Below are 19129 nucleotides of genomic sequence, written 5' to 3'. Positions count from 1 at the left end.
AAGAAGTCAGAGCTCCCTTCTAGGATCTCTAGTCTGAGAACAAAGACATTCCCTACTGCTGGTCAAAGACAAAGGAACCCCATTCCCAGTCTCTAAACCTCCTAGCTCATCCCCATCTTCTATTCTCATCAGAGGGTAACTTGTGGTTTTGGTTCTCTTTTAGGTGACTTATAGGGATGGGACTCAGACTGCCAGGTTTATGTTGCAAGTACTTTAATTACTCCCTGATCCATCTAGATGCCCCGCTCTTTTTATTATTTTCAGACAGAGTCTCATTAAGCTTCCCGTACTCCAACTCAGCCTCTCCAGGAGCTAGTGTTACAAGTCTTGATCTTGCCATACCTAGACTGGAGTTCAGATTCTTCTGCTAATTTTCTAATGATTTGTGTGTGATTCTTTAGTTTCTGAATGCCTTGATTACTGTAAAATGTTAAAAAAAGAAATTCCTGGACAGTGGCGGCATGAGCATTTAATCCCAGCACTAGGGAGGCAGAGGCAGGTGGATCTCTGTGTTCAAGGCCAGCCCAGTCTACAGATTGAGTAAAGAGAGGACAGCCTGGGCTACACAAAGAGAAACACCATCTCCAAGGGAAAAAAAAAAAAGAAAGAAAGAAATGAAATAAAACCCTAATCATTAAAGAACTATGTTTCAAACAAGATGAATTACAGAATTAGTTCTGAGGTCATACTTATTTGGTAACTTATTTAGTTCTTTTCTGTATTAAACTGTGAGGAGAGAGTTCTGTTAACCCAGTTAGCTAGCAAACTGTAGCAGAGCTGGTTTTCTAAGTACAAAGGCCAATTGGCTTGCAGTAGCATCAAGTATCAGGGGCAATGTGAGATCTTAAGGGCCTCCCAGATCTTTAACTATAAAAGCAGTAAGAATTTTAAGGCCCATTTTCGGGATTATAGAGCACTTTTGGTAAACTGAGGAATCCATCAATAAACCTTTTTTAATTTTCACCACCAGGGTTAACTGGCAGCATCAGAAAACTGAACGAGAAATCACATAGCCACACTTCAATGTAGGTTAAATGGAGGCAGATCTTCACCAGCGCTATGAAATAAATCCTTAGTTTTCTCCGAAATCTCTTAAATAATATGTTGAGCTGAAACTGAAAAACTACAAAGCAATCCTTTCTTGAGGTCAGCAGCTTCCTAGTTCCTCCACCGCCTCTCTCCTCCCTCCTCACTCGCCCCACCCCGAGGCCACCCCAAAGGATTGATGCAAGGGAGGTGAGGCCAAAGTCGAACTTCATTGTTCACGGGACACTCTCTCGAAGAGCCCGTTGGACGCGCCTGCGCAACGTGCGTTCTTTGTGAGGGGCTGCAGCAGGCTGCTTGTTTGTGTCTTGCCTCCGGGCGCGGAGGCGGGATCGAGGGAGTGGCCTGGCAGGCGCATTCGGATTGGACCGCCACAGAGAGGTGGACGGGTGCGGGGCGGGGCCTCGGGTAACAACACTAGCCGCGGTGGCCAGCGCTATTTGTTGCTGCGCCGCCTCGCCCGAGTCATGGTCCTTGCCCCGAACCTTCCAGCAGCAGCCTCCGCCGCCGCCCCGTGACGCCTGCTCCCCGTCGTCTGCCGAGCCCCGCGCCATGACTGTCGTCTCCGTTCCACAGCGAGATCTCGCTCTGGGCGGCCGCCTAGCGCCGCTTGGGTTCCTCGGGGCCCTCCCGATGGTGAGCCCGGCCCCGCCGCCCTTGCCGCGCCTTCCGGACCCGCGCGCTCTGCCACCCACCCTCTTCCTGCCGCACTTCCTCGGAGGGGACGGGCCGTGCCTGGCGCCCGCGCCTCGCACCGCTGCACCGTCCAGCTGCAGCTTGGTCCCGGCCGCTGCCCCACGGGCAGCGCCCAAGAAGCGGCGGAAGAAAAAGGTGCGGGCCAGCCCGGCCGGGCAGCTCCCAAGCCGCTTCCACCAGTTTCAGCAGCACCGGCCGAGCCTGGAGGGTGGCCGCAGCCCGGTGCCGGGGCCGATCGCAGCGCAGGAGGAGCGGGGTCCAGGGGCCACTGCCCTGCTATACAGACAGCCCCCACTCGCGAAGGAGGTAGGGCCGGTGGGGGCGGGGCGGCTGTTTACTCGGGAGGGAAGTTTCCGTGACGCTCGCTGGAGTCGTGGGGCGGAAGCAGGGAGGGGGAGGGGCTGGACTGCTGCGCTGGCTCCGCCCTCTGGCTCCGGAGCCAGCCAATGGGAGCAGCGGCTGTGGCCCAGCAACAGCCTGCATTTAGAAGGTTGGCGGCGATCCAGGGGGTTTCGGCGTTCGGGGCTCTGAGACCTGCGGAGGGCTGACGTCAGCCCGCTACGTGCGGCGCTCTGGGGCTCTCATGAAGGCGGTGCTGGGTGGGGGCGGAGGCGCAGGCGCCTTGCCCAGTAGGGCACCCGACCCGACCCACTCACGGCCTGACCCACTGAGTCTGACCCGGGATTTGGAAGTTGGCAAGAGTCTCAGTCTGATGCCCGACACTAGTGTTTCACAGTCCTTGTGCTGTGAGCGGTGCAGGCCGGCACGAGCTTTCCTCGCTGGAGGGGCTTCTAAGCAGTGCCCAGAATTGAGTTTTAGAAGTTATAAAATGGACATTGCAGTTAACTGATAGGGATAAAATTTTGTCGGGGCTTAAAGGTTTGAGAGTTTTCTTACCAAAAACAAAACAAAACAAAACATCGTAACATACAATTTGAGGGATTCTTTGTTGATAATGACACAAAAAGCAGCCATTGTACTGAAATTGTACTTGATCAAGGTATGCCAATGGAGAGGAATAAAAATTTAGATCCTGAGGTGGTTTTTTTAGTTTTTCAGACAGGCGTTTGCATTACCTTGGAACTCACTGTGCATCGGAGAACATTGTTTTTTAAAGGCTACCGTTAGGGTGTGGATTTGTGTGACCTTGTACTTGCCTTCAGTTTTTGTGCAAGCGTTAGGGGAAGTGATCTAAGGGTAGAGTTTCCATCTGGTGCAAATTCTGTAGATTATACTTTTGGCTAGGAAAGTTACTAGGGTGCAAAAGTTTTTGGTCTGTTTGTTAGGAGTGGGGCTGAGTTTATAAGATTAACCAAGTAGCCCAGGCTGGCCTAGAATTTACCTTTCTGCGTCTGCCTTTACAGGCCTTTTGGTTGAGTTTAGAAGATTGTCCATGAGGTTGTTGAATCTCAAAGGCAGTCGAAAACGTTTTTTTCTAACCTATAGAGGACACTTGCTCCTTTCCGTTGTTTACAGTTAGAAAACATGGGGTTGGTTAGAGTTTTTAAAGCGATTTCTTACTGTATATAAGTTTAGTGTATGCTGTAATTAAGAGCATCAATTTCAATAGCAACTAAGAGGCATGCCATTTGGACATCCAGTAGCAAGCACAGCCTGCACGTAAGTATTTAGTTAAAACTGGATTCAATTCTAGAGGAACTTAAGAACAACTTGGCAAAATAGATCTAAAGATAATTTTTATCTTAAACTGTTCACTTTTGTGTTCTTTGTAGGTTTTAAAATCAAAGATGGGAAAATCGGAGAAAATTTCCCCTCCCCATAGCCAGCTTGTGCATGGTATACACTTGTGTGAACAACCAAAGATAAGCAGACAGAAAAGCAAATTTAACTTGCCACTAACCAAGATCACCTCTGCAAAAAGGAATGAAAATGACTTTTGGCAAGATTCCGCTTCCTCTGATAGAATGCAGAAGCAGGAAAAAAAGCCTCTGAAAAATACTGAGAACATTAAGAATAACCATTTGAAGAAATCAGCATTTCTAACAGAAGGGAGCCAAAAGGAAAATTACGCCGGAGCCAAGTTCAGCGACCCACCGTCCCCTAGTGTCCTCCCAAAGCCTCCGAGTCACTGGATGGGAAGTACCACTGAGAATCCCAGCCAGAGCCGGGAGCTGATGGCAGTGCACTTGAAAACGCTCCTCAAAGTGCAGACCTAGGCTCCAGTCTGCAGTGTGTATTAGACACAGATTCCCCCGCATCCTCGGACTGAAGGAAGTGGATACGGCAGTGGAAATTTGCCGTATCGCAGCATCCGACACAATGAGCTTATGTCACACAAGCAGCTTGTATTATATTTTGTATTTTGTAAATACTGTATACCATGTATTATGTGTATATTGTTCATACTTGAGAGGTACATTATAGTTTTGTTATGAAAGTATGTATTTTCCCTGCGGATGTGGTGGGTGTTTTGTATATATACAGTGGAGATATTTTAAGTGGGTGCTAAGGCACGTGGAAGACTGTTTATTTGCACAGGTACTGACATTTTTTTAAGAACAGCTGTCAAATCTCAAAAGTGAAGATCTAAATGTGAACAGTTTACCTAATGTACTACTGAAGCTTAAGTCTGGCACAATCACTGTAAACATGGAGTTTGTGTTTCTCTAAATTGACTTGACTTTTAATCTGTAATTACTAGAAAGCTTCCTATTTTTACCAAACTTGACTTCTGGATATCAGTATATTGCCATTATTGAAAAGATTTAAAACACCTCTAATTTTAAATACCAACAAAATTGGTTGTAATCAAATTTTAAATCAATAATAATAATTTGGCCTCCCCCCCCTTTATGGTGGTCTTGGCTTTTTGTGTGTGACTGAATGAATGTGTAAGCAGGTGACTCTGTGGTTGGACTTGGAACATTTATCGTCTTTGTGCTAAAATAGCAATTATGCTATGAAGTTTAGATGTGCTTAATTATTTTTTTTTTCTTTTCTTTTTTTCAGAGCTGGGGACCGAACCCAGGGCCTTGCGCTTGCTAGGCAAGCGCTCTACCACTGAGCTAAATCCCCAACTCCATGCTTAATAATTATTAAGGTTAATAATTTAACCTACCTCTAAGAGAAAGAATTTCCCATCTTAGAAATGAATGTGAACACAGGTGAAGCTGGTTATTACAAAAAATTAAGACAGGATCTCGAGTTAGCTCAGCTGTGGAGTTGAGATAACCTAGAACTTCTGGTTCTGCCTCCAGTGCTGGGGTTGCTGGCATACACCACCACCCCTGGTTTAAGTGGTGCTGGGGATAAACAGGGCTCGGCATGCTCGGCAAGCAAGCACCGTGCCAACAGACAAGCTCTAGAGTACGTAATTCCTCGTCTTCATTGCCATTTGGAGATAATTATTTCTGATCTTGATCTTGTTTCCTGCTCCAAGCAGGGCTGGCACTTTTGTAATCTGTTTGCCTGAGGAACTGGGGTCACAGGCAAACTCTCACACCTGATTTAGGATCTCCTTTTGTGTGAAGTGTCACTGCTTGACTTCCATTATGTGCATGTGAGTACAGTGCCCATAATCTCTCACAGATGGCCACAGGCCGCTCTGATCTGGGTAGCCTGTCAATTGAGATCCCCTCAGATAACCTCCGGTGGCTGCTCCACCTCAACCTCCTCAAACAGAATCTCCCCCAAGTTCTGTCAACGACCTCCGGATGGCATAGAGGGGCTTTGGCTGTCCACTTTGTCACATATCATCATTAATGTCTTCTGCACGCAGCCCTCACACACAAAAATTATTTTTGTTTAGTTTTAAGCCACAGTCTCCCACGTTACTGTAGCCCAGGAGTTCGGGGTGACCCCTGCCTCAGCCTCCTAAACGTTGGGATTCTGGGCATGCATCACCACACCCAGCTCCAAAACACAGTCCTTTTGTGCTTGTGTGTGAGCCCTGGACAGTGAGCTCTGGGCTTTGGGCATGAAAGCGGGCGTGCTACTATTGAGCTCTATACCAACCCCCATTTTGATTTTTCAGGTTGAGACAGGTCTTTCTACCAACAGCAGACAGCCATGAGTTTGTGGTCCTCCTGCCTCCCCAGTGTTGGGATGACAGCCATGTCCAGGATAGGCTGGGTGTATTAAATAGATCACGGAGGCTGGGAATACAGATCAGTGCTAAGAGTTCTTGCCTACCTCGCAAACACGAGGCCCTAGTTTCAATTTCCCACACTGAAAAACAAAAATTCAAAACCACTGACTTCTTTGCCAGACATAGTGCTATGTGTTTTCATCTCCACGGTTTGAGGCCAAATGGGCTCCTTATCCAGACCTGCCTTAAACCCTTCCCTCACATACACACTATGAATTTTCAACATATATTTTCTATTTAAAATGGGCTTCTCAGCCATACTCTCATCCTGACTGAAAATGTACCTGCAAATGCTACAGGCAGCCCTCCAGAGCTGCTTGTGTATACACAGGTACTTGAGTTACAGAGAATTCCCCAAGACTGGACTTTGCTAGCCTGACTGTCAAAAATGAATTATAGATGGGTTCTTGGCAGTCTTGTGTTTGGGGAGGAAAGGTAGCAAGTCAAAAATAGTTTCCTTAAGTTTTTAAAAAATCTTAGTTTTCATGTATGGGTTTTGCCTATATCTAATGTCTGTGCACCATGTGCAAGCCTGTTGCCCTCAGAGGCCAGAAAAGGGAGTCAGATCACCCTGGAGTTACAGATGTCTGTGAGCTGCCAGGTCGATGCTAGGAATTGAGTCTGTTCCTCTGGAGAAGCATCCCTAACCACCACACCACCTCTCCAGCCCCTGGGTGTGTCTGAGTATGTGTATGCATATGTGTGTATGTGTGTGTATGCATGTGTGTGTGTTTGTGTATGCATGTGTGTGTATGTGTGTATGCATGTGTATATGTGTGCTTGCATGTGTATAATGTGTGTATGCATGTGTATGTGTTTGCATGTGTGCATGTGTGTATGCATGTGTGTGTATGTGTATGTATGTGTGTATGCATATGTATGTGTGTATGCATGTCTTGTGTATGTGTATGTATGCATGTATGTGTGTATGCATATGTATGTGTGTGTGCATGTGTGTATATGTGTGTATGCATGTGTATATGTGTATGCATGTGTATGTGTGTTTGCATGTGTATATGTGTGTATGCATGTGTATATGTGTGTATGCATGTGTGTATGCATGTGTATGCATATGTATGTGTGTGTCTGTGTGTATGTTGCTGCTGATTAGCAGGTTCTCATTGTCCACGCTGGCTTGGAACTGGTGGGCCTCCTACTTCTACTTCCTGATTTCTGGATTACAGACATGCACCATGCCTGGTTATTTTCTGTTTTACTTTTTGTTTTTATAAGTAACAAAACTTCCTCTTGCATTTTGGTTTTCAGATTTTTTTTTTTTAAGTAATAAGACTTGTGTTTTACAGGTTTTTTTTTTTCTTACTTGTTCATTTATTTCTTTATAGACGGGGACTCCTATAGCCCACACTGACCTCAAACTCATGATTCTCCTGCCCCTGCCTTTCAGGTACTAGGACTGCTGGCTGTGCCACAATGCTCAGTTTTTCCCTTTCATAAACATTTTGGTGATTCTTGGTTATCTCCAACCTATCTCAATATACTGTAGAGTACCTTCCTTAGCATGTGCAAGGCCTGAGTTTAATCCTTGCACATGCGCCCCCCTCAACCCCAAGCCTGTGTGAGGGGCTTGAGGTATTCAAACAATAGATGGGGGGGGGTGGTAATGGTGGTATTTTTCACTGTTGCTGCATTTGTTTTGGTTTTGGGTTTTGTTTTGTTTTAATTCTTGCAATACAGTCTTGCTATGCACCCCAAGTGTATATTATAGGCATGGGCCACACCCATGTGAGCAAGAAGATATTTTGGCATTTGCTTGTAAACATGAAATCATAGAGGGCTTTGGTTTTGATCCTGTCAAGGTTGGATGTAACTGCTTACTTCTGTAATCCTTTGTACTCTGGAGGATGAGGCAGGAGATCAGGGCCTTCCTAGATGACATAACTGACTTAGAATTAGCAATAGCCCCTGCTAAAACAAACAAACAAAAAATATGCTCAGTGCTTGTCTTAGTTAAGGTTTTACTGCTATGAATAGTCACCATGACCAATGCAACTCTTATAAGGACAGCATTTAATTGGGGCTGGCTCACAGGTTCAGAGGTTCAGTCCATTATCATCAAGGTGGGAGCATGGCAGCATCCAGGCAGGCATGGTAGAGCTGAGAGTCCTACATCTTCATCTGAAGGCTGCTAGTAGAGTATTGACTTCCAGGCTTAGGACAGGATCTTAAAACTCACACCTACAGTGATACACCTACTCTAACAAGGCCACACCTCTAAAGAGTGTCACTCCCTTGGCCAACCATATTCAAACCCTGACAGTGGTACAATTGTTTCCTAACTTATACAAGGCCCTAGGTTTATTTAGTACTACCCAAAACAAACTAAAACACTCCCCCTCTCCCAAACCTTGGGCAAGTTACTGATAGGATTTTCTTGTTACAAAACAAGGGCTCACACTGGTTTTATACAAAGGTGAACAAATAAATCTTAGCCTTTAAATATTACGCTGCTTTTAAATGATAGAAGACACCAGTCTCAAGGAGAGTTGCCCTTCCTTTACCTTCTATAGCTTAGAGCCACTGTGCATTCAAACCAATATCCTTAAGCCTCTGTGTATTTTACTTTTGTTTTTGATTTTGAGTTTCACATTGCCCAGAAGAGCCTAAAATTCTGGAGGTAGCTGAAGATAACCTTGAACTATTGATTTTCCTGCCTTTGCCTCTCAAATGCTTGGATTATTGGCATGAGCCACTGTGATGCTCAGAATAAGAATAACTCCCGGAGCACCATATGCCTGAATGCTTGGTTATCAAGGGGTGGCACTAGCTGAGAAGGATTAGGAGGTGTGGCCTTGTTTGGGAAGTGGGGTGTTCTTTGAGGAAGTATGTCACTGGGGTGGGCTTTGGGGTTTCAAAAGGCCAAGCCAGTCCCAGTGTCTCTTCCTGCTGCCTATGGAATCAGATGTAGAACTCTCAACTACGTATTCAGCACCATGTCTGCCTGCAGACTTCCATTCTCTTCATCAGGATAATAATCCTTCCTGTCTAGATGATCATGGACTGAACCTCTGAAACTGTAAGCAAGCCCCAAGTAAATGCTTTCCCTTGTAAGAGTTGCTGTGGTCATGATATCTCTTCACAGCAAGAGAGCTCTAACTATGATAGCCACCATGTCTGACCCCAAGATACAACCTATAACGAAGAATAAAGATATTCTAGGAGGCAACTTTCCATGATACACCACCAACTTTTGATGGCCCAAAGGCACTTAAAATTATTTAGTTGTGTACATGTACACCACAATGTGCTTCTGGAGGTCAGAGGACACATATTTGGAGACAATTCTCTTTATATGGGTCCCAGGTACTGAATTCAGGTCACCAGGCTTGCACACCAAGTACTTTACCCATTGAACCATCCTATTGCCCCCCATCCAGACCCCCAACGCATTTTCTCCCCAATTCAGTCCTTTGGTTTCCTCTAGACATTGTCTTAGTTTTAAGGTTATTTTTTGGTTGTTATTTTGTCTCATTTTGAGATAAGAGTTTTATTGTATAGCTCTGCCTGGCCTGGAACTCACAAAAGCTGCTTTTGCAAAAGACATAGCACAGTGCTCAGGGAAAGAATTCTAGGCAAACCTTCCTTCAGCTCTCTAGTTGTGACTGTGTGCCCTGTAACTTTTTTCATCTTAGCCTCTTTATTTGGAATCATATTATTTTATCATGTAGATATGGTTAAATATATGAATGAATAACTTAAAACTTGAAGAGAGCAGTTCCAAGCACACAGTAATGGTCAAAAATATAATTGAAAGAATCTCTTAGGAGACAATCCTCTAAGCATACCTATTAGTGATTGTTTAGCTGGTTACATGCCAGTCCAGAATTATGTTCATTAGGTTGAGGTGAGGAGAGCGTAGTGATTTGGATAAGAATAACCCCTTGTGACCCAGCGAGAGACTTATGCACCTTCCAGTTTCCATCTGTGCTGGGAACGGAGCCTCAGCTCTGGATCCAAACCCAAACAGCCCACATTCCAGGTGTAGCTCCGCTTGCTAGGTATTCTGACACATCCAGGATCACAGGATCACAGGCTCACAGGAAGGACAGGCTGCAGTCAGAGACAGGGAGGCCAGTTAACTCCAGAGATAACCAGATGTCAAGAGGCAAGTGTAAGAACAAAAGCACCAGAAACCAATGTGACTTGGCAACATCAGAACCCAGGTCTGGATAACCCAACACACCTATAAAGCAAGATTCAGACCTAAATTCTCATTTCATAAAGATGATAGAGGACTTTAAGAAGAACATAAAATAAAAACAAAAACAAAACAACAACAACAAAAAAAAACAAACCTCCCTTAAAGAAAAACAGGAGAACATTAGTAAACAAGAAATAGCCCTTGAAGAGGAAACACACAAATCCCTTAAAGAAATACAGGAGAACACAATCAAACAGGTGAAGGAATTGAACAAAACCATCCAGGATCAAAAAATGGAAATACAAACATTAAGGAAAACACAAAGGGAGATAGCCCTGGAGATGGAAAAACTAGGAAGGAGAAAAGAAGTCACAGATGTAAACATAACCAACAGAATACAGAAGATAGAAGAGAGAATCTCAGTGGTAGAAGATACCATAAAAATCATCAACACAACAGTCAAGGAAAATAAAAAATCAAAAAGCTCCTATCTCAAAACCTTCAAGAAATCCAGGACACAATGAAAAGACTGAACCTGAGAATAATAGATATAGAAGAGAGTGAAGATTCCCAACTCAAGGGCCAGTAAACATCTACAACATAATTATAGAAGAAAACTTCCCTAACCTAAAGAAAGAAATGCCCATAAACATACAAGGAGCCTACAGAACACCAAACAGATGGGATCAGAAAAGAAATTCCTCTTGTCACATAATATTATTAAAACAACAAATGCACAGAACAAAGAAAGAATATTAAAAGCAGTAAGGGAAAACAGTCCAGTAATATTACAAAGGCAGACCTATCAGAATTACACCAGATTTCTCAACAGAGACTCTAAAAGCCAGAAGATCCTGGGTAAATGTCATACAGAACCTAAGAGAACAAAAATGCCAGCCCAGGCTACTATACCCAGCAAAACTCGCAATTACCATACATGGAAAAAACAAGGTATTCCAAGACAAAGCCAAACTTAAACAATACCTTTCCATTAATATCTTTCCAGCCCTACAGAGGATAATAGAAGGAAAAGTCCAACACAAAGAGGGAAACTACATCCAAGAAAAAGCAAGAAATTAATCTTTTCAGAACAAACTCAAAAGAAGAGAAACACACAAACATAATTCCACTTATAACAACAAAAATAACAGGAACCAACAGTCATTGGTCCCTAATATCTCTCAACATTAATGGACTCAATTCCCCAATAAAAAGATAAAGGCTAACAGACTAGATACATAAACAGGACCCAGCATTTTGCTGCATACAGGAAACACACCTCAGTGATAAAGACAGACATTACCTCAAAGTAAAAGGAAAACAATTCCAAGCAAATGGTCCCAAGAAACAAGTTGGAGTAGCCATTCTAATATCCAACAAAACAGACTTTCAAATAAAAGGTATCAAAAATGATGGAGAAGAACACTACATATTCATCAAGGGAAAAACCCACCAAGAGGAACTCTTAATTCTGAACATCTGTGCCTCAAATGCAAGGCATTTGAGAAAGAAACTCAAAACACACATTGAACCTCACACAATAATAGTAGATTTCAACACTAAAGGAAAGATCATGGAAACAGAAGCTAAACATAGATACAGTGAAACTAAAAGAAGTTATGAACCAAATGGACTTAATAGATATCTACAGAACATTTCACCCTAAAACAGAAGAATATACCTTCTTCTCAGCACCTCAGGGTACCTTTTCAAAAACTGACTATATACTCAGACATAAAACAAACCTCATCAGATCCAGAACATTAAATTAATGCCATGTATTCTATCGGACCACCATGGACTAAGGCTGGTCTTCAATAGCAACAAAAACAACAGAAGCTGGAGAGATGACTCAGCGGTTAAGAGCACCCGACTACTCTTCCAGAGGTCCTGAGTTCAATTCCCAGCAACAACATGGTGGCTCACAACCATCTGTAAAGAGATCCGATGCCCTCTTCTGGTGTATCTGAAGACAGTTACAGTGTACTTATATATAATAAATGAATAAATCTTAAAAAAAAAAAAAACAACAGAAGCCCACATACGCATGGAAGCTGAACAACTATCTACTCAATGATAACTTGGTCAGGGAAGAAATAAAGAAATAAAAGACTTTTCAGAATTCAATGAAAATGAAGGCACAACATATCCAAACTAACAGGACACAAGGAAAGCAGTGTTAAGAGGCAAACTCATGCTTCCATAAAAAAAGAAAAATTGGAGAGATCATACACTAGCAGCTTAGCAGCTCATCTGAAAGCTCTAGAACAAAAAGAAACAAATACACCCAAGAGGAGTACATGGCAGGAAATAACCAAACTCAGCTGAAACCAACCAGGTAGAAACAAAGAGCACTTACACAAAGAATCAACAAAACTAGGAGTTGGTTCTTTAAGAAAATTAACAAGATAGATAAACCCTTAGCCAGACTTACCAGAGGGCACAGAGATAATATCCAAAGTAATAAAACCAGGAACGAAAAGGAGACATAACAACAGAAACAGGAAGTTAAAAAAAAAATCAGACCCTACAACAAAAGTCTATACTCAACAAAACTGGAAAACCTGGATGAAATGGATGATTTTCTAGACAGATACCAGTTGCCAAAGTTAAATAAAGATCAAATAAACTATCTAAACAGCCCCATGGAAGGAAGTAGAAGTCTTCCAACCAAACACAGCACAGGGCCAGATGATTTTAGTGCAGAATTCTACCAGACCTTCAAAGAAGATCTAATTCCAATATGTTTTAAACTATTCCATAAAACAGTAACAGAAAGAACACTACCCATTGCTCTTCATGAAGCCACAGTTACACTGATCTCTAAACCATAAAAAAACCCAATGAAGAAAGAGAGCTACAGATCAATTCCCCTTATGAATATTGATGCAAAGATACTCAATAAAATTCTCACAAACCAAATCCAAGAACACATCAAAACAATCATCCACCATGATCAATAGGCTCCCTCCCAAGGATGCAGGGTTGGTTCAATGTAGGGAAATCCATCAATGTAATCCACTATATAAACAAACTCAAAGGAAAGAACCATATCATCATCTTACCAGATGCTGAAAAAGCCTCTGACAAATACAACACCCATTCATGTTAAAAGTATTGGAGCGATCAGGAATTCAAGATTCATACTTAAATATAATAAAAACAATATACAGCAAACCAATAGCCAACATCAAACTAAATGGAGAGAAACTCAAAGCAATCCCATTAAAATCAGGACAAGGCTGCCCACTCTTTCCTTACCTATTCAATATAGTACTCAAAGTCCTAGCCAGAGTAATTAGACAACAAAAGCAAATCAATGGGATACAAATTGGAAAGGAGAAAGTCAAGGTACCACTATTTGCAGATATGATAGTATACATAAGTGACCATAAGAATTCTACCACAGAGTTCTTAGAGCTGATAAACAACTTCAGCAAACTGGTTGCATATAAAATTAACTCTAACAAATCAGTAGCCTTCCTCTACTCAAAGAATAAAAGGGCTGAGAAAGAAATTAGAGAAGCAACGCCCTTCAAAATAGTCACAAATAATATAAAATCCGAAGCAAGTGAAAGATCTGTATGACAAGAACTTCAAATCCCTGAAGAAAGAAATCAGAGAAGACCTCAGAAGATTGCAAGATCTCCCATGCTCACGGATTGGCAGGATTAATATAGTAAAAATGACCATCTTACTGAAAGCAATCTACAAATTCAATGCAATCCCCATCAAAGTTCCAACTCAATTTTCCATAGAGTTAGAAAGAGTAATTCTCAAATTCATTTGGGATAACAAAATCCCAGGATATCAAAAACTATTCTCAACAATAAAAGAACTTCTGGAGAAATCACCATCCCTGACCTCAAGCTGTATTACAAAGCAGTAGTAATAAATAAACAAACAAGCAAGCAAGCAAACAAACAAACAAATAACCCTCCATGGTATTGATACAGAAACAGGCAGGTAGATCAATGGAATAGAATTGAAGACCCAGAAATGAGCCCACTCACCTATGGTCACTTCATCTTTGACAAAGGAGCCAAAACCATCCAGTAGAAAAAAGATAGTATTTTCAGCAAATGGTGCTGGTTCAACTGGAGGTCAGCATGTAGAAGAATGCAAATTGATCCATTCTTATCTCCTTGTATAAAGCTCAAGTTAAGTGGATCAAGGACCTTCACATATGCTGAATATTCACCAGATATGCTGAGTCTAATTGAAGAGAAAATGGGGAAGAGACTCAAATACTTGGGACATAGGGGAAATTTTCCTGAACAGAACACCAATGGCTTATGCTCTAAGATCAAGAATCGACAAATGGGATCTCATAAAACTGCAAAGCTTCTGTAAGACAAAGGACACTGTCAATAGGACAAAATGGCAACCCACAGATTGGGAAAAGATCTTTACTAACCCTACATCTGATAGAGGGCTAATATCCAAAACATACAAAGAACTCAAGAAACTAGACTGCAGAGAACCAAACAACCCTATTAATAAATGGGGTACAGAGCTAAACAGAGAATTCTCAACTGAAGAATATGCAATGGCTAAGAAGCACCTAAAAAATGTTTAAAATCCTTAGTCATCAGGGAAATGCAAATCAAAACAATCCTGAGATTTCACCTCACATCAGTGAGAATGGCTAAGATCAAAAACTCAGGTGACAGCAGATGCTGGTGAGGATGTGGAGAAAGAGGAACACTCCTCCATTGTTGGTGGGATTGTAGACTGGTAAAACCATTCTGGAAATCAGTCTGGAGGTTCCTTGGAAAATTGGACATTGAATTACCTGAGGATCCAGCTATACCTCTCCTGTGTATATACCCAAAAGATGCCCCAACATATAACAAAGACACATGCTCCACTATGTTCATAGCAGCCTTATTTATAATATCCAGAAGCTGAAAAGAACTTAGATGTCCCTCAGCTGAGGAATTGATACAGAAAATGTGGTATATCTACATAATGGAGTACTACTCAGCCATTAAAAACAATGACTTCATGAAATTCTTAGGCAAATGGATGGGACTAGAGAATAACCTGAGTGAGGTAACCCAGTCACAAGAAAATACATTGTATGTACTCACTAATAAGTGGATATTAGCCAAAAAGAAGCTCGGAATACCAAGATACAACTCACAGACCATATGAAACTCAAGAAGAAAGACGATCATATCAAAGTGTGGGTGCCACAGTACTAATCAGTAGGGGGAAAGAGAAAATCTTTGGGAAGTAGAGGAGGAGAGGAAAAATGGGGCATGATTAGGTATGGGAGTAGACAGGCAAGATGTACAGAGGGTCAGGAAATTGAACAGAGGTGGGTACCAATGGAAGATGGGGAACTGGGGGTAGCCACCAGAAAGTCCCAGATGTCAGAAAAGCAGAGGCTCCCGGGACCCAATGGGAATGAAACTAGCTGAAATACCCAACAAAGGGGAGAGAGAACCTATAGAGACCATATCCAGAGGTTAGGCACAGCCCCCAGTTGAGGGATGGAACCACCCACCCTTCACAAAATTTTAACCTAGAATTGTTTCTGTCTAAAGGAAATACATGGACAAAGAGTGGAGCAGGGATGGAAGGAAAGGCCATCCAGAGACTGCCCCACCTGGGGTTCCATCCCATCTGCAGCCACCAAATCCAGACACTTGCTGATACCAAGAAGTGCTTGCTGACAGGAGCCTGATATGGATGTTTCCCGAGAGGCTCTGTCAGAGCTTTACCAATACAGATGAGGATGCTTGCAGCCAACCATCTGAGCATGGGAACTCCAATGGAAGAGTTAGGGGAAGGACTGAAGGAGCTGAAGGGGTTTTCAACCCCATAGGAAGAATAACAATATCAACCAGCCAGACTCCCCAGAGTTCCCAGGGACTAAACCATCAACCAAGGAATACACATGAAGGGTCCCATGGCTCCAACTGCATATGTAGCAGAGGATGGCCTTGTCTAGCATCAATGGGAGGGGAAGCCCTTCATCCTGTGAACTTGATGCCCCAGCGTAGAGGAATGCTAGGGTTGTGGGGTGGGAATGGATGGGTAGATGAGGAAGAACCCTCGTCTGAGGCAGGGGGAGGGGGTAGAATGGGGGGGGGTTGGAGGGGAAACTGGGAAGGGAGATAAGATCTGAAATGTAAATAAACAAAATAACCAATAAAATTTAAAAAAATACTCCTTTGCCCATTGGCTCATATATTTGAATGTTTGGTTCCCAGTTGGTGAACTATTTGGGAAGGATTAGGAGGTGTGGTCTTGTTAGAGGAGGTGTGGTCTTGTTAGAGGAGGTGTGTCACTGGGAGTAGGCTTTGAGATTTCAAAAGCTCAAGCCAGGCTCAGCCTTGCTTTCTCTGCCTGTAACTTTCAGACCAGATGTGTACTCTCAGCCACTGTTCCAGTGCTGTGCTTGCCTGTTTGCCTGCCTGCCTGCCTGCCTGCTGTTATGCTCCTCACCATCGTGGTCCTGGACTTAACCTCTGAAATGGTAAGCAAGCTCCAATTAAATGCTAACTTTTAAAATTTGCCTTGGTCACGGTGTTTTTTTCACAGTGATAGTTAACAATAACTAAGACAGAAGTTGGTACCAGGAGTGGGATATTGCTGTGACAGGTCATATTGGAGAAATATGGAAGACCCTGGGACACAGGACTGGAAAAGTGGTTGAATATTGTAAGCAGGGCTTATTGGGCTATCCTAGTAGGAACATGAAAGGCTATAGGTTTCAAGAAGTTTCAGAGAAGAATATTAGAGACCATTATTTTGATATTTTTGGCAGCAAGTATGTCTGCTCTTTGCCCTTGCCCAAAAACATCTGCCTAAAAGTTTGGACTAATGTCATCGGCAGTGGACATTTCAAGACAGCCTAGTATTGACTATGTCATGTGGTTATTAATGATCACTCTTACACAGATCTACAGTGAAAAGGTTAAGTAGGGCAAAAAGATAAACAAAATGTACAGTTTGAAGAGAAAACGGACACCAGGAAATGTAGTGTTAGAGCCCAGTCCTGTGTTCAAGTAGATAAGAAATTTAAAGAAAGGCCCAGGGCTACATGGAATCAGGGAAGTGTAGCCCTCGTGGTAAGCTGCCACTCTTGGAAACAACTTCTGTCTTAGGTGGGGTTACAAAACCCACGATAAGGAACTTTTAAAAGAAAGCATTTAACTGGGGGCTTGCTTCAGTTTCACAGGGTGAGTCCATGACTATCATAGCAGGGATCATTGTGGCAAGCAGGCGGGCATGGTGCTGGAGAAGTAGCCAAGAGCTCACGTCTGATGTATGTGTTATGTTGAAGAGTTGGATACAGGAGGATCAGAGAGCCAGCCAGTCCAAGGGAGAGAGACGTGTTGTACTCAGCAATGTGAAAGGAATGGGAGAGATACAGAAACATCTAATAAGCTTTTAGATATTGGGCCACAGACAAGCCAGATTTGGAACTTGCCCTGCTGGTTTTTAGTTTTGGTTTGGTACAACATTTCCTTATTTTCCCCTTTCATCCATTTTGAAATGGTAATATATACCATGTGCCATGTGTATGTTGGGAACGTGTGATCTGCTTTTTGATTTTACAGGGGCTTACACATAAGAGATTGCCTTGGGACTCAGAAGAGATCTTAAGCTTTTAAACAGTGCTGAGACTATGAAGGACTATGGGGACTTTTGAAGTTGGACTAAATACATTTTTCATTATGATATGGCCAAGAGTCTATGGGGGTCAGGGAGTGGAATGTGATGATCTGAATGAGAATCATTCAAAGGCTCATATATTTGAATGTTTGTTTCCCAACTGGTAGACTAGTTAGGGAGAATTAGGTGTGGCCTTGCTGAAGTAGGCATGTCGCTGAGGATGAGCTCTGAGGTTTCTTTTTTTTTCTTTTTCTTTTCTTTTTTTTTTTTTTTTTTGGTTCTTTTTTTCGGAGCTGGGGACCGAACCCCGGGCCTTGCGCTTCCTAGGTAAGCGCTCTACCACTGAGCTAAATCCCCAGCCCCAGCTCTGAGGTTTCTAAAGCCCAAGCTAGGCCCAGTCTTTGCAGCCCCTCTCTGCCTGCAATTTTCAGATGAGATGTGAACTTGCAGCTACTGCGCGTTGCCTGCCTGTCTGCCTGCCACCATGCTCCCCACCATGATGATTATGGACCAACCTTCAGAAACTGTAAGCAAGCTCTCAATTAAATGCTTTCTTTTAAAAGTTGCCTTGGTTAAGCCAGGCATGGTGGCACATGTCTTTAATTCTGGCACTTGGCAGGCAAAAGTAGGCCAATCTCTTTTGGAGGCCAACATGATCTACACAGCAGGCGTCAGGACAGCCAGGACTACACAGAGAGACGCTCTTTCAAACAAACAAAACGTTGCCTTGGCCATGTGTTTTGTCAGTGCAGTAGTAACCTTACCTAAGACAAAGAAAGACCAACACTAGTAGTGGGTGGTACTAGCCCCTGAGCTAAGGTCTTAGACTCTATAAAACATGAGAAAGCTAGCTGGTCACAGGCATTCACTCATTTCCTTCTGCTTCCTGACTTCGAGTGCCATGTTAACAAGGAACTTCAAGCTTCTGCCTCCATAATTCCTACCATGATGGACTGTGTCTTGATAAATCGCACCTCTCAAGAAATAGTAACAATAATTTAAGAGGCTGGCGAGATGGTCCGGTGGTTAACAGCATGGAATGCTCTTCTTGGGAACTCAGATTCAATTCCCAGCACCCATACGGTGGCTCACAACCACATATAACTCAAGCTCCAGGGGTCTGACACCCTCTTCTGACCTCTGTGGTCACCTGGCATGCAAGGGGTGCACAGACATACATGCAGGCAAAACGCCCATACATATAATACAAATTTAAAAAGTTATTTAAGCCACTATCATTCTGTATTTCCACCAGACTGAACAGTATTCTCCCCAGCATTAGTTACCCATGAGCCATTCTGCCTCCATCTTGGGTTTAAAAGCCATTTTAGAGTAAAGACAAACTAGGTTTAGTTCTGTTTATGATTAAACCTCTGTTTCTTAAAGACTGGGCTGTGCCCCACATGTATCCTTAACACAAATGGCTCTGTGCTGCCTGTTCCAGGAAATGGCAACTGTATCTATGTTTCAGAAGGTTATTTTGACCATCTAGA

General features: G+C 43.0%; 1 protein-coding gene across 2 annotated transcripts; it reads left to right on the top strand.

Annotated features, from left to right (window-relative positions):
* The first annotated feature begins 1463 nt into the window (after positions 1 to 1463).
* Pnrc1 (proline-rich nuclear receptor coactivator 1) lies at positions 1464 to 4554 on the top strand. Of its 2 annotated transcripts, none has more exon segments than NM_173322.2 (2): positions 1464 to 2046; positions 3474 to 4553. In NM_173322.2, coding segments are annotated over 2 exon segments (894 nt in total). In that variant the 5' UTR covers positions 1464 to 1596; the 3' UTR covers positions 3918 to 4553.
* Positions 4555 to 19129: the final 14575 nt, after the last annotated feature.

This window comes from Rattus norvegicus, chromosome 5 (genome assembly GCF_021556685.1).
Source record: "Rattus norvegicus strain SHRSP/BbbUtx chromosome 5, alternate assembly SHRSP_T2T, whole genome shotgun sequence".
Lineage (NCBI taxonomy): Eukaryota > Metazoa > Chordata > Mammalia > Rodentia > Muridae > Rattus > Rattus norvegicus.
The sequence above is the reverse complement of the archived record's forward strand: the minus strand, read 5'-3'. Positions and strand labels throughout refer to the sequence as shown.